Source organism: Prunus mume, linkage group LG2 (assembly GCF_029339155.1).
Source record: "Prunus mume cultivar Tortuosa linkage group LG2, ASM2933915v1, whole genome shotgun sequence".
Taxonomy (NCBI): domain Eukaryota; kingdom Viridiplantae; phylum Streptophyta; class Magnoliopsida; order Rosales; family Rosaceae; genus Prunus; species Prunus mume.
The window spans coordinates 9,371,768-9,387,360 of NC_142699.1; the positions used below are offsets into that span (position 1 = coordinate 9,371,768).

At 39.6% G+C, this 15,593-nt stretch overlaps 2 protein-coding genes across 2 annotated transcripts; one reads left to right on the forward strand and one right to left on the reverse strand.

Annotated features, from left to right (window-relative positions):
• Positions 1-1,401: 1,401 nt before the first annotated feature.
• LOC103320003 (Class II aminoacyl-tRNA and biotin synthetases superfamily protein) lies at positions 1,402-5,094 on the forward strand. Its single transcript, XM_008221605.2, has 10 exons — positions 1,402-2,234; positions 2,321-2,428; positions 2,565-2,678; positions 2,798-3,088; positions 3,177-3,287; positions 3,484-3,537; positions 4,151-4,230; positions 4,347-4,462; positions 4,547-4,661; positions 4,837-5,094. The coding sequence occupies exons 1-10, from the start codon at positions 1,728-1,730 to the stop codon at positions 4,961-4,963; spliced, it is 1,623 nt and encodes a 540-aa protein (XP_008219827.2). The 5' UTR covers positions 1,402-1,727; the 3' UTR covers positions 4,964-5,094.
• Positions 5,095-5,951: 857 nt separating this feature from the next.
• DCAF1 (DDB1-CUL4 associated factor 1) lies at positions 5,952-15,414 on the reverse strand. Its single transcript, XM_008221604.2, has 14 exons — positions 14,919-15,414; positions 13,743-13,821; positions 13,482-13,598; positions 13,192-13,370; positions 12,331-13,099; positions 12,151-12,248; positions 11,570-11,993; positions 10,849-11,451; positions 10,509-10,691; positions 9,913-10,422; positions 9,026-9,136; positions 8,731-8,849; positions 7,003-8,629; positions 5,952-6,789 (listed from the first exon to the last, which is right to left on the reverse strand). The coding sequence occupies exons 1-14, from the start codon at positions 15,185-15,187 to the stop codon at positions 6,091-6,093; spliced, it is 5,787 nt and encodes a 1,928-aa protein (XP_008219826.2). The 5' UTR covers positions 15,188-15,414; the 3' UTR covers positions 5,952-6,090.
• Positions 15,415-15,593: the final 179 nt, after the last annotated feature.

Sequence of the window (15,593 nt, forward strand, 5' to 3'; positions counted from 1 at the left end):
TAACATGGGAAAGTTAGTCCAAAAAATTTGCATTCAATGTTTTTTTAAGTGGGGACAAAAAAATTCTCAAAGTGAGCCAAGGGTATGAAATTTCCCAAAGGAAGTCCATACCCATAAGTCTATAATTGAATTCCCAATAGTGTACTTATCAAATATTGAAATGCAATTTGAAATACATTCTCAAGCTTCTAAATTTTAAACCAGACAGACCCTTTACGCTTAGAAGTGGCTTGGCCCAATAAAAGTCGATGGTTAAAAATTGACCCAAGAAGGATTTTTTTGGTCTGAAGACCCAATATGGATTGATTGGTTAAAAACTTTGCTTCTTTACATGTCTCCAATTATTTTCGTATTTATATGACGCTTTTTGGACTAACAATTCATCTACTTTCATAATACAAAAAATTATTTAAAAAATTCTTCACACAAGATAAAATGTTAAAATGATCTAGTCTTCCAAAAATTGGATAAACTAGTTCGGTCACTGTTTGAACATAAAATAACTCTTATATCACTATTGGACAGTGACTTGAGAGTTGTTCAATATCACTACCCGATAGTGACATAAAAGTTATTTCACATCATTATCAAATAGTGACTGGATCTATTTGTCTAATTTTTGAGGAACTCTATTTGTTCTTATATGGTAAAACCCCTTTATAATATGAATGAAAGACATAATATAGTACAAATACCACTACCCCGCTACAATACTCATTTCAAAAAGGAAAATATGCCTCCCTTGTAAAAAAAAAGCCATGAGCTGAAATTTTTTATTTTTTTGAAAAAAAGAAATTTATAAAACGAAGATAGTTTTTTCGTTTGAAAATAAATGAAGATAGTCTTTAAAGAAATATGATGTGATCCTATAAAACAAATTTCGAAGAAATAGGGAAGCCATGATTTAAAAAAAGAAAAGAAAAAAGGGAGAGTAAATTTTGTGTATTTCAATTATTATTGGAATTCTCAATGGACACGTGTAGGGCTGCAGTGGGAGAGTCTAAATTTACACTCAACTTTGGCCGACTTGGGCTAGATTTAGGGGTGGGTACAATTCAGGTTGGACCAATTTTTGCCTCAAATTATAACCGATCCGGTACTATTCATTTGGTTTGATTTGGTTCGATTTTAATAAAAATAATTCAAAAATTGTTTGGTTCGGGTTGAACTAGTTTCTGACCGGATTATAAAAATTATTTTTTAATACAATTATCAACTGAAATATTATTATTTTTTACTTGAAAATTAATAAATTATTCAATTTCATATAAAAATAAATATTAAAGTTAGAAAAGAGAGATATTTTGAAATTGAACTTGGATAAATATATATATATATTTGTTAAATTAAAAATATAACATTAAATATAATTAAATATTGAAATTATATATTTTTTTAATTTGAAAAGTTCTGTTCGGCTAGGTTTGGTTTTTGAAGACATGGAACCGAATCCAAAATTCGTCCAAACTGGTCCAATTTGATTTTTGACCAGTTGTTGACTTTTTGATGAACTCGATTTTTTTCTGGTTTGATTCGGCTCGAATTTCTAGTTCGCTGGTTTGAGTGCCCATCCCTAGCTAGATTTCCTCTATAGCCTAAATTGTACTCGTATATATATCGTCCCACAATACAAAACGCACACAGCATCTCCAAATATTTTAGCAGTTTTGTTTGTCCAGACATCTCAGTCCGCCACTCTACTATTCTGAACGCGACCCGACCCGACAATGTCCACACCCGAATCGCAACCCACTTCCGAAGACGCTGCCTCGGTCAGCAAAAAGGCCGCCAAGAAGGAAGCTGCCAAGCAAGAGAAGCTTCGCCGCCGCCAAGAGCAAGAAGCCCTAGCCGCCGCCACTCGTTCTCTCGCGGTCGATGACGAGCAGGACCCGCTGGCCGCCAACTATGGAGACGTCCCGCTCAACGAGATACAATCGAAGACGGTGGAGGACGTCAGCCGATGGACCGAGGTCGGCGCTCTGACGAACACATCGGAGAACCGCTCGGTGCTGATTCGAGGCCGAGCGCAGACGATCCGAGCCGTGGGGAAGAACATGGCGTTTGTGGTCGTCAGAGAGAGAGGCTTCACCGTGCAGTGTGTGGCTACGGTCCAGCCTGATACCGTGAGCCGCCAGATGGTGAAGTACGTCGCCGGTTTGAGCCGCGAATCGATTATTGATATTGAAGGAGTTGTTTCTGTTCCTAGTGTTGAGATAAAGGGCACCACACAGCAGGTAATTTTTTATTTCTATTTTTTTATTTTTATGAATTCACTGCTTAGTTAATGCGTGATTATAATTGAAATGTTGATTTTAATTAGGTGGAGGTTCAAGTTAGGAAATTGTACTGTGTGAGTAAAGCTGCTGTGCTACCTATTAACATTGAGGATGCTGCTCGAAGCGATGCTGAAATCGAAAAAGCTTTGCAGGTACAATGATTATTTAAGAGAGTAAGATGAGAGTTTTTTTTAATTTTTTGGTTGTTAATTGGATTCTTGAAATGTTATCAAGGATTTGGAATTTTTTTTTGTATGTAAATTTATTGGATCGTTTGGTGGGTTTTAGGCTGGAGAAAAGCTTGTTCGTGTTAATCAGGATACACGCTTGAACAATAGAGTTCTTGATTTTCGAACACCAGCGAATCAGGGGATCTTCCGGATCCAGAGCCAAGTTGGAACTGTAAGTTTTGTTTGTAGCATTTGCAGATATATGCTTTGTGTTTGTTTCTCTTTGTAAATTTGTAGAAAATTTGTTGTTAGAGTTTAGTTCTGTATGTAATTGGTTGTGTTATTGTGTAGATCTTTAGGCAGTTTCTGTTATCTGAAGGCTTTTTTGAAATCCACACGCCAAAACTGATTGCTGGTTCAAGCGAAGGTGGTGCTGCTGTGTTTAGACTCGACTACAAGGGTCAACCTGCCTGCCTTGCCCAATCACCTCAGCTTCACAAGCAGATGGCTATCTGTGGTGACTTTGGCCGTGTTTTTGAGATTGGTGGTGTTTATAGAGCCGAGGACTCCTATACCCATAGGCATTTGTGTGAGTTTATTGGTCTTGATGTTGAAATGGAGATCAAGAGTCACTATTCTGAGGTAGAGTTTGAATTTCTAAGGTTTTCTCTTAGCACCCAATATGATAATGGATGTGAATTACTGAGTAGTTATATGCTTGTTCGTGCAGGTGATGGATATTGTTGGCCGTTTATTTGTTACAATATTCGACACTTTGAACAAGACTTGTGAGAAGGAGCTTGAAGCTGTAGGGAGGCAATATCCCTTCGAACCATTGAAGGTCTTGATTCTTTTTTTTTTTATTTATTTTTATTGACATTATAATTGTAATGTGATATGTTTGGTGTGCTGCATGATCTTTTCCTAAAAACTCATTTATATTCCTGTCAGTTATAGAATAAACTGTTACCAAATATTTCAGGCCTGTGCCCATAAATTTTTTGGATTCTGATTATTGACATTTCATAAATTTGCAGTACTTGCCAGAGACTCTACGCCTTACATTTGAAGAAGGTATTCAAATGCTCAAGGTTAGGAATACTATGCTAATTTTATTTATTTACTTATTTTCATTGGTTCATGTTTTGCACTGAATAAAATAGAGAAATTAATTGAATGATTGTAGATTTTGATAGGGCTGTATCACAGTTCACAAGTCACGTAGTTCTTGAGGAAGCATGAGTTTTAAGAAATCTTGAAGCTGAAGAGGGGATAGAATACTATCATACTAGTTTGATCTTTCATGCGGTGGTATATTTATTTATTTTTATGATTAGGAGAGCTTTAGATGGAGTAGCAAGCTCCATGTAGGCAATTGCTGGTAATTCAGAAACTTGTGTTCATGAGCTGTAGAAAACAACCCAACAAATTAGGTAGTCTGGAGTTATCTTGCAGAGTGGGCAACAAATGAAAACAATGGATGCACAGATGCATGGATCTATGTGCAGGCCATTGAGGGAGAGGAGTGCCTTGGAATTTATAACTTGTGCATAAATGAGCTGAATATTTCTTTGTTTTATTTATTTTGACTAAACTCTTATGTTTATGATTTTTTTGCATGCATGGAAGGCTAAAACAGGCACGGCCTGCTTTCAATTGCAGAGTTTTCTTTATTTTTATTGTAAGTTTGACCTCCTTGTACAGGATGCTGGCATTGAAGTGGATCCCATGGGGGACCTTAACACTGAGGCTGAGAGAAAACTGGGGCAACTGGTTCTGGAGAAGTAATTTTTAATTTTCTTGCTCTATATCTTCATAAGTATATGTTTTAGTTTGCTCACAGTTAATTTAGATTCTGTTGTTATTATAAATGTTTGAACTGGATTTTACTGGATCATAGGTACGGCACTGAGTTCTACATACTCCACCGCTATCCTTTGGCTGTGAGGCCGTTCTATACGATGCCTTGCCACGATAATCCTGCCTACAGTAATTCATTTGATGTTTTTATTCGAGGTAAATCATCAATGGCTGTATCAGCATTGTTGTTTTGGTTTTAAATATCAACGAAAATCTAATTATCCATTTCCCATCCCTTAGGTGAGGAGATAATTTCTGGCGCCCAACGTGTGCACGTGCCAGAATTACTAGCTGAACGTGCACAAGCATGTGGGATTGAACTGAAGACAATTTCAACATATATTGATGCTTTCAGGTATTCTTATTTTTTCTTTCCTTGTTATTATTGATATCATTTTTTAAAATATTCCAAGTCAAAAGCTCTTTACAAATTTGGCTTTTTACCATGCTATACACCTCTATGCTGCTCAATATGTTTGGCATAATTTTTTTGGCCCGGCTCGTGTTAACCCTTGTGATGGCTCTTACAGATATGGTGCACCTCCGCACGGTGGGTTCGGGGTAGGACTGGAGCGCGTTGTCATGCTTTTCTGTGGTTTGAACAACATCCGCAAAACTTCTCTGTTCCCTCGTGATCCACTTAGGATTGCCCCTTAGTGTTCTATTCATTTTGGCAGAATTCGATCTTTAGAGATCTTAAAACATACTATTTTGTTTCTGTTCTTTAGTTTGTGAAACAATCAAATCTTACAAGCGATAAATGCACATTGTCAGATGATTGCGTCGTTTTTGTTGATGTTCATACCATTTGAAGTGAATGAACGGATGGATGGGTTAGAAGGCAAGTAGATGGTAGATGGTATACGTGTTTATCTATATGGCAAGTAGATAGTAGATGGAATACATGATAGCTTGCTACCACGTAGACAAAAATTTCTTATGTGGACTAACCCAAGAATTAGGAGTTCAATTGTCTTTAACAACGTTATTTTTCAATCTAACCACAAAGAAAGTGAAAGAAGAACAAATCCATAATGATTATTTTGTTCTCTCTATATGCTGCCATATTCTCTCTGACGGTTCTGTGTCAGTAGTATTTTTGTAATTTTTCAGTTTGTATCATGTGGGTTTCAATTGAGTATTGTGATTGATCTCTACTGATTCTTGATCTGCATGGTTTGGATATGTTTGTGCTGAAAATCTTTATAATGAGGGGGAATATTTTTACTCACCACTTTAGATAAACAAAAGAAAAATAAAATAAAAAAATTTGGACCCCTCTGAAGGCAAGGCAGGCAGGAACGCAAGAGAGAGGTCTTCTTCATAGACACCTTGCAGAGTTTGGAGGTCCAAAACTACAAGAACCCCCCACATGCCATTGAATTGATGGGGGTTTTTTTGTTTGTTTTGTTCTAGGGGATATCTTTTCCAGGTTAGGTTATGACTATGAAATTGCATACCACCAAAACGGCGCGTTTAATGGCATAAAAACAAAATTTCTAAAATCTCCCAGCTGTGTCCAATGTCCCGAAAGAACTGAATTATTGCATTCCCATAAGTTTCAGAACAATTAATTATGGTGTAATCACTGAACCCAGCAAGCAGAAAAACATATAAAGGAAGGGGAGGGTGAAAAATCTACGTGTAAACTAATGAATGAAGCTAGCCTTCTTCTCATTGGTAAATAATGCATCAAGGAAAAACCAAAAAGAAAAACAATTAATTACACTATCTGGTCAACCACTAACACCAATCTAATCGGGTTTAAGAAAATTATGTTACAGTTAATATCCAAAACCGCCCACATAATCCTCATCACCACTGCTAAAGGACTCCATAAATTGACTATCGTCGTCGTCATCGTCCTCACCATCTGTTACAATCTCCAGTATTCCACCTCCTCCCTCAAAGTCATCCATAATAAAATCTCCATCCTCGTCATCATCATCGAGGTCACTCACGCTGTCATCCTCATCATTGCTCATATCATCAACATCACTGTCGGAATCCCCATCAAGATCTGGGCCCAGTATAGGGTCCACATCATCGTCATCATCCTCATCCTCGTCATCTTCATCTTCTTCACTCTCAGCATCATCAGGATCAGAATCATCATCAGTCGGCCTCCGGCGACCAATTTCATAAACCCTAGCAGAAGCTAACATATCATCTTGGTCATCCATTGTGATCAACCCAACAAAGGAATCAGTTGGCTCTGTTGCAAAGTCAAGGACACAACGATCAACTGGAATAGTGGCAATGTCAGAGTAGTTAACTGCATCCACCGTGCGGAACGCAGCAAAGAGGGGATGCTTTACACGTCGGGTGTGAACCGCTGACATTACATCCTCCAGATTTCGCCGGAGGATTGCATAAATTACATCGCCACGTGCATTGAAAGTTATTGTTGTTTGGTCTAATGAAGGTACACTCCGAAGGAGTCTGAATTTCCGGAGATCCCAGACCTCAGAGTTTATAATCACCTATTGAAAAGAAAAGAAAAAAGAAAAAAGAAATAGATTAGAAATGACCAAAAAAGGGGGAGAATACAAGCTTGCGAGGCAGAATGCAGATGACTGCTTGGGAAATAAGAAGAATACAATAAGAATTGCAGAGTTAACTCATAAACAATGCAAGGAAAAATACCAACATAATTATAGCTTACTGTGGTAGACGAAAGGTTTCTTTCTACATACCTCATTCCCAGCAGGATGGAAGCCACCGCCCCCATAATCTGTAAACTGATCAAAACGATGAACAGGGGTAGGAACCCGTCTGTCCCATAGGACCCCATTCCAAAGCAGCATTGTGTCTGAAGGGTTGAAGTGTATATGAGAATAAGAATGTCCCCGACCTGTAGAGCTAGCAGATGTATCTGACAGTTTCGATTCCAACTGGCTAGTTTGGATGTCATACAGGAGAATCTCTCGCCGGGCCAGCTCTGATGGAAGAGCTGCAAAAATATCCCCAAAATTGCTAAATCTTGCAGCCTTACACCCTTCATAGGAATGCATGGGCCCAGAAGAGACTGAAGATGCTTCCCACAACCTCACATCCTGGGAGCTTGAAGAAAGCACCAGCTGGGTCTCACCGGAAAGATGTGACTGAACAAACGTTATAGGAGACTGGTGGCTTGCGCAACTCTCCAGTACATTGCTGCTATTGGAGTCAAAAATTTTGAGCTCACCACCATGGCCACCTACTGCAATATGAGCGGAATCACTAAGAAAAGAGATGCATGTCAAAGGGGCACCAGAATCATCCCGACAAGTTCGCCATGGTCGGAATCTACTGTAAACAAACTGACGATCCCTGCGATTTCCGTGGACCCCACCATACATGCTTTTGAACTCACGAGTACCAAGCCGGGCTGTAACATTCGATGGGGCATCAAGGCTTCGTCTTGGTTCAGGGCAAACATGTGGGTGTAAAAGAGAGAGTGGTGGAAGAGTGGTTATTGGGGCGGGACATTGCCGGTGCTGGTGCTTCAAATACTGAACAACCACAGAGTCTAGAGTTAATCGCTCTGCGTTGCTTGGCTGAGGGTCACTCTGCAGCCCAAATTGGGAGGATGGTGTTGTCAGGCCCGTGCTAGAATTACCATACTGGTTATCATCAGGATACTCTAATGGAAAACAAGCTGGTGTTGATCGACCATATTGATCTCTTAAGTTTGCAGTTGGGGTAGAGAATCCACCAGCATCAGTTAGTAGGCTGGTCTTCCGCATGGTAGTGGGTGTAGGACCAACTGGAGATCGAAGCCCTTGGTCACCAGTGTGAAGACGTTTCCCTGATGATAGCAAACACCCAGGATCCTTTAACTCAGGTAATTTCCGTTTCATTGGCAAGACGATGGGCGTCTTGCATTGGGCCTCTGTATCAAAAGTAGGTTTTGGCAGGGATTCTGATGGAGTTTCTGATGCATTTGCAGATGCAGAAAACTGTTTTGATGCACCAAAGACTTTCCTGGCTGATGCCCAGTGAGAGTCATGGGACTGAGATTGATTCCTTGACTGTAGAGCAAAATTAGGAGAGAAAACTAAAGGTTTTTTCTTTGAATACGAGAAAGCAGAATCAAATTTCACACTTGGTTCCTCATCCCTTGCAGTAATCTTTGATTTGTTTGTAAGAAATCCACTAGGTGTGCGACCAGAGGGCCACTGAAGTTGTACAGAGGGAGCTTCCTGTGTGGCTTGATGAACAAGAGATGAGGGGGCAGCCAAGGCTGGCAAAGGCATCAACTGAGCCTCTTTTAGCAGTGAAGCAGCTGTTGCGGCCAAACCAGATGCCTGAAGGTGTTCGTGTATCAAGAGCAATAGTTCCCTGACATTTCAAGTACACATAAAGAGGGAAAAAGTCAACAGAAGAATCAAAAGCAACATATTTCAACAAATACTGGCATTATACGAGGAATCACTCAATACCTGGAATGGTAAGTGATAGGAGTAGCAGCAGCTATAGCTGCCCTTTCTATGCGCCTCAAAGTTGGCATAGCAGCATCAGTGGCTGCCAATGTACTAGCTCGTCCAGAATTTGTCACAATCTACAACAAAAATAATATGGCATGAGTTTTGACCATGAAGTACAAAGCAGGTTGAGGGAAAGGGAAAAGGGTGCGGGCAAAAGGCTATGGAATAACCCTAACTCATTAATAAAACTGATTCTGTTAAATAAACATTATTTCTAAGCAACTTCTAATTGTTGTAAACAAATGCTTACCGCAATGAGCTCAATTGCTGCCTGTGAAAGTTCAGCTTGCCACCTGCCTTGCTCAGTTGCATTTGTCTGGCTCCCTGAATCTCGAATTAGTTCTGAAAGTTTCTTTCCAACCTAGAACATCATGTTGCACTCAGTAGCAGTAAAAGACTGACTAATATAACATAAGGTCCTAACTTTAGACAATGACACAAAAAAAAGAAACCATGATTAAGAATTTAATGACTTAGAATTTAATGGAAACAGCGAAGAATAACAATAAAAGGCAGTAAACTATGTTTGAAACAAAATCAAAAGTTGAATGTAGAAAAATTAGACAGCGACAAAGTTATGTCTGAGGCAAAGGGCCAACTAAACCGTCAACTTGAACTAGCAGAGCAGCATAAAAAATAAAAAAAAGAAGACTGCGTAACACTTCTCAGTCTTCTCTGCAACTGATGCTAAACCCTCTCGTCTGTTAACAAAGAGATTTGAATGTAGCTTCTATAGGAATACTGAAAGAATGCCTTAAAACTTTTACTTTGAAAGTATTTCTTTCTCCAGTATATTTAAAGTTCTGGATGAAACTGTACTCATCTCCTAAGGGAAATTTTTAGTCTCGCATTCTCTTGCCCCCCATTTTGGATGTGGAAGTACATTTCCTTAAGGCCCACTAACAGAGGCAACTTATTAAAAACAGGAATCCCTGGTGTAAAATAATTGAGCATGCCCTAATTTCCCTGTACTTTATTTCTTTTTAAAAAAAGTCTTGATGTTTTGCAACATCATTTAAACTGAATGAGCCGAAGCAGAAAAGATAGGGGTCAACAACGTCCAAGGGAAGAAAATATAAAATAAAATTTTGATTCTGTAAAGCTGTCATGTCAGTATTGCGTATAAAAGTCATGTACCTGGAGCTTAGTCAATATATGGGCAATAGTATCATCTCTGGCTAAACCAAGGAGGACTCGACAAGCAAGTGCACGGAGACAGTCAAGTGCTGCAGGAGGTGAATATATGCGTGGTTGGAGGAGATGCAGGAGAACCTTTATACCGTTGTTGGCACGAACAGCCTCCCTTGCTTGGCGATAGCCTTGCTCTAATTGTGCAGCCAGGCCGGCACCACCTGCAGCAGGTCCTAAAGATATTCGGCGATCCCCCACCAATCCTGACGTTGCTGTGGCAGCAGGAGCTTGTGAATTGCTACTGTTGGACTGTGTACCAGGTGCTGCTGCACTACCTCGATCTACTACATCTGAGACATTACGTTCTGTGTTTCTATCTCTAGTCTCTGCAGCAGGACCATTTGAGGTTTGGGCAGAAACAGACTGCTGACCTTGAGCATGCAAAGGCGGTTTATTACTGATTGAAGGTGGAGGACAGACAAGATTGACCAACACATTTAGTGCAGGCTGAATGATCTGGAAAAACACAAATAGATAATTATAATAAATCCAACGATAAAGGCAAAGCAAGACGGACATCCAGTTATAAACAAAGTCTTTACCTCAGGGTCCACATAACTACCACCAACACTTGCTGCATCCAAAATGACTGCTATACCAACACGATTATTGCTTAATGTAGAATTCACGATCATCTTGCGGCTGCTAGGGACCAACGTAACAATATGCAGAACACCCAATGCATATTGAAGTAAATCATGTAAATAACGCTCAACTGGTGGAGCCTGCAGAAATCAAAATTCAGCATATCCCGAGAAGGCAGAAAGTGAAAAGTAAGTGAGCACATTGAAAGTTCATGTGGCAAGGGTATAGGAATAGCATAACATTGGCCTGAATAATTTCACACACACAGAGAAAGAACTTTAATGTAATATATTATACCTGGCATAACTCCAACATAGTAATATGTCCATTAAAACGCAAGAACTCATCGACTGCAGGCCAACGAGTTCTCACAAATGCAGGACCCAACTTCCGGTCCTTCTGTAACTGCAGAAATACTGCATCCAAAGCTTCATTGCTGATGTCAAGTGGCTTGTAAGCAGCCCTTACACTTGGAAGATTCCGAGCCGCACTTCGATTGTTTTTAATTGGACGAATAGAATCCACGAGCAACAGAAGATGGGCTCTGAAGTATTGCCGCAAAGCAACACAAGTGTGGTAAGCTATCTGTTTCTCCGATGAAGTCAGCACCTCTGCAGGTGACCTTTCATTTCGAAGTGATCCTGAACCAGTGAGTCCTAATGCCCCAGAATTTACTCCAGATCTGACCGATGCAGCATCATTTAAAAGGCCCAGTAATTTATGTAAGCCTTCCTGAGTATCAAAAGCATCAAGAACTGCCCGGAAAACAAATGCAGCAGCAAAAAATAAGGCTGCATTTTTCCTGGCTTGATCCTGTGAGCACTCAAGAAGTTGAAGAGCTAACTTAACGACCTGGTTGACCACATCTGAAGGAAGAGCACAAACACGCTCCATAATTCCCTGAAAAAAGATTAATTGGTCATCACAAAAGATGAAGACTAGATGGATATTATTATCATGATGCAAGTAAATGGGAAATTAGTCTCTAACAGCTCAACTTCACACCACGTGTGATTACCTGGAGAGAACCAATAGTAAATAAGCAAGAAGAAAGGCCAAAATAGGTTTGAGCAACCCTAGGGACAGTAAGCAGTTTCTGCATGCCACCCCTATCCACAAACAAGGCAGCAAATTTCCGATGAGCAGCCAAAGCACAAATGAGCTTCATTATATCAGGCAAGAGCATTGCAACCTTTGATGCCTCTTTATGTCTAGAATTTCGTTGCAATAATGCAAGACATACATCTACCCCTTTTTCATGCAGTACAGGTCCAAGAACTTCAACATATTCTCCAAGAGTCTCAAGACACTGAATACAGTATTTTTCTCTCAACTGTGCAAGGGACTCGGCATCAAGAATGAAGTATTCTTCAGCATCTTCATGAATTTCTGGTTCTGTGCTGCTTGATGTCATTGATTCGGCATTGATACTACTCGAGCTCCTGCCACCAATCCATAGGAAGAATTACAACCCGCAGTAAAGAAGTATTATTCTAAGGCAGTACAGCCATAAAAAAAAGTTGATAACACAGCATGTGATTCATCAAGTATCTGTACCATATACCTCTTCTTTGCATTTAAAAAAAATGAAATACCTACCTTGAAACTTCAACTGAATTGGCAGCATCAATGACAGTAGATGCCGCTCTTGAAGCAGCCAAAACGGCAGCTTCTTCATTATTTGTCATTTTGAATTCCTGCATAATTAAGCGGCAAACAACTGAGAAGTGAAAACTAAACAAAAACCATTACAGAGAGTGACAATAACAGCTTTTGTACCTCTAAAGCTGCAGTTTTGACAACTTCAGCAGCAGCATCACCAGCAGCTTTGATGGCTTCTGCAGGTGCATTAGCTGCTCTGGCTTCAGCTTCTGCAGACCTAACTGCTTTCTTTACTAAGTCAGAGATATCTTTACATCCAACTCTGCAGTCCTGGAAGCAGTCATCGTTATCCTCCCTTTCCAGATAGGAAACATCTGTATTCCTGTCCAAACACTTCCTAGAATCTGGTATTTTTTTCACATCGGAATTTTTCAATGCAGCCCTGTCTCTAAAGCTCCGTCCCTGCAACAACCTACTACCAGATCCTGGAGAGGTCAAGAGCTGTTCATTCTCTACAGCACCTTCATTTGCCCTTCCCTTCCCTCTAGATCTTGTCCATCCACGGTTGGGTCTGCGCCTTGAGGAGTCGTCTCTCACATTTTCATCAAAATCTCCAAATTTCATCTTTCCATCTGCATCATGGATCTCAAACCCCTCAGCCAATCCATCAGGTGGTTCTCCACCATCAACATTCTGGTCATCTAAACATCTCTCATCTGTTATCCTTGGATCATCAAAATGAGTTGTTTCCACAACCTGCCGAACTCTACCCCGACCTTCATCTCTACCTCTTACACAAACAGCATTCAAGGTATTTTTGCTCTCTGTTAAATGATTAGAATCCTTTTGAGTAATACTTGACTCCCCCAAAACACGCACACGAAGATAACGCATAAGTTTGGCAGACAATCCAGACGTCAACACATCTTCCACTACTTGACCACCACTATTTTCAATAAAAATTAAGATATGTGAAACAAACTAGTCAATAAGAATAAAATGAGGAAGGGAAAATAAAGATACAAAGAAGGAGCATACCCAGCCAAACATACAGCAAGAAGTCCTGTAGCATAGGTCTTCAGCATTTCAAAATCTGAGACCTCCTTGCCCCCCAAATCATGCTTCCAATTCTGGTATTCAACAGATGAGCTGGAAGTCTCATCCATCACCCAATCTTTTATTTTCTCCAAAACAGCTTCTTCAAAAACATGAGGATACTGTATCACATTCACGCATGTCAGATTGATAATAAGCCATAATAATCATCTTCATTAAGGAACAAATAAAATAAATGAAACTCAATGGTATCAGAAAAACAACAATCTTACAATCCAGGTTAGTGAACAGCTTAAAAGCAGCCTTCCAGCAGCTGCCTGGACAGCAACAGAGTATCTTGTTTCCGACAGATACTTTGAAGATATTAATTCAAAGAAATCATCATGTTCCTGGCAAAAAGAGAAAAAAATTAGAACAAAAGCTTGGTCCCTGCAAACAAGATATAATCCACATATATGAAAACATTTTAGCAACCATCCCACAAATAAATACATAAAAATTACAAAAGGTAACCACACGACAAAACCAGTTACCCGGACTAAGTTCCCTAGCCGTCCGATGTTATGTGAAGCACGAGCATTGCTGGATGAATGACCATTCTCTTCCATGTATCTGCATTAAAAGATGGTTTTTTCTTCTTTAGGTAAGGTTCAGAGTTTATTTATCAGAACAAAGTTTAACAATGTAAATAAATAATCAGCCACATATAATGTATAAATACAAGATCAGAGACTTGTGCAACGAAACAAACAGTGAAAAGTCACCTTACAGTACATATATAACCAGACAAAGCATTCTAAATAAACAAGAACAATCATAATGCCCACCAAAAAAGATATTAGAACTTCAGATTCTGAAGTATTATTACCTAGCTATTAGAAGTTGCATCCATTCAGACAAAATCTATATCTAACCACTCAAGCAATCCCCCAAAGTTACTTCCAAAGTCGACAGTTAATACATCTAGTGAACTGACTGCCAACTGTCTTTCCTATGCTAAGAATAATAATTCCCGCGCACCAGAAAAATTTTAAAATCATCGACTCGGCATCCTAAAGACAGTTGCTTGAACACATCCATCGCCTTGGCCATTGAAAATTCCTAACCTCTTGATATAACTACAATGACATTCCATGTCGTCCTTAAACCCTACCTTTGACTACAGCAACTCAAAGTCCAAACAAGGTCTTCAAACTAAATTTACATTTTCTGTGATCTTCTGCGCTACATGACCTATCAAGATTACATATCAAGTATCGATACCCAATCCTACCACCAGCAAGCCATACATTACTAAGTAAAGAGGAAGAAGCATTGCTTACAAGGAAATGAAACGTCGACTGTGTAAATGACAGTCACCAAGAGCATTCCAAAAATTCACATTATCACCAATTTCAACACAATAAGCAAATATATAATTATACAATTGCCAACAAAGCCATAAAATTCACACACAATACCTTTGAAATCATTAATCTAAAACCTCTTAATTTGTAAGTTTATCGTCATTAATCGTGTCACAATTTTTTATTAAAAAAAACTCAATATTGAAAGGAAAAGAAAAATAAGAAGAAAATGCAAATGATGAAAACACAAAGCACAGCATTACAACAACAACTCGAACTGAGTGGCAATTCTTGAATAAATTCGCATCAATTTACATAAAAAAGCTTCAAAAACAAAAGTTCAAAAGAAGAAACGGTTCGAACCGAGACTCTTGAGTTTCAAGAAGGGAGGCAAGTGCGTGAAGAACAGTAGGATTAGGGTTATCCGGCGCGGAAGTGATCTTGTCCATAAGCTTCTGGGCCTTGGCAACCAATTCGTCGTCTTCATTCTTAACCTCCTCTTCTTCATCGTCGTCTTCGTCCTCGCCTCCTTGAGATTGGGATTCGGGCGCTGGCGGAGGCGGTGGAGGTGGCGCTGGTGGCTGGGCTTGCCCTTGCCCTAAGGTTGGCTGCTCATCCATGGCCGCCTCCATATGCTATCGAATACAGAGACAGATGAATTTGTATAGAGAGAGAGTCGCGAATGGATTAACAATTGAAATTGAATATTTCTGTGTTTGTGTGTTTTATGTACGTTAATGTTTTTGAATTGGATTTTCAGGGTTTGTGTTATTTATAATTTTATAGGTTTTTGGAGTTTGCGGAGCGAAAGAGATGGAGAGAAAACAAAAACAAATTGAAAGAGGAACGAAAGTTGTTCTTGCGCAGTGTGCGTTCGATTTTATAGTGGAGGAGAAAAGAGTGCGAAAAGGAAAGGTCGAATCGGAAAGTTCCGGAAACAACCCGACCCGGTAATTTGGAACCCTACCCTACCGGCGTTCACGTCAACCGGGCGTCATCTGACCCGTTCTGTGATTGCTTTATTTACATAGGAGCATT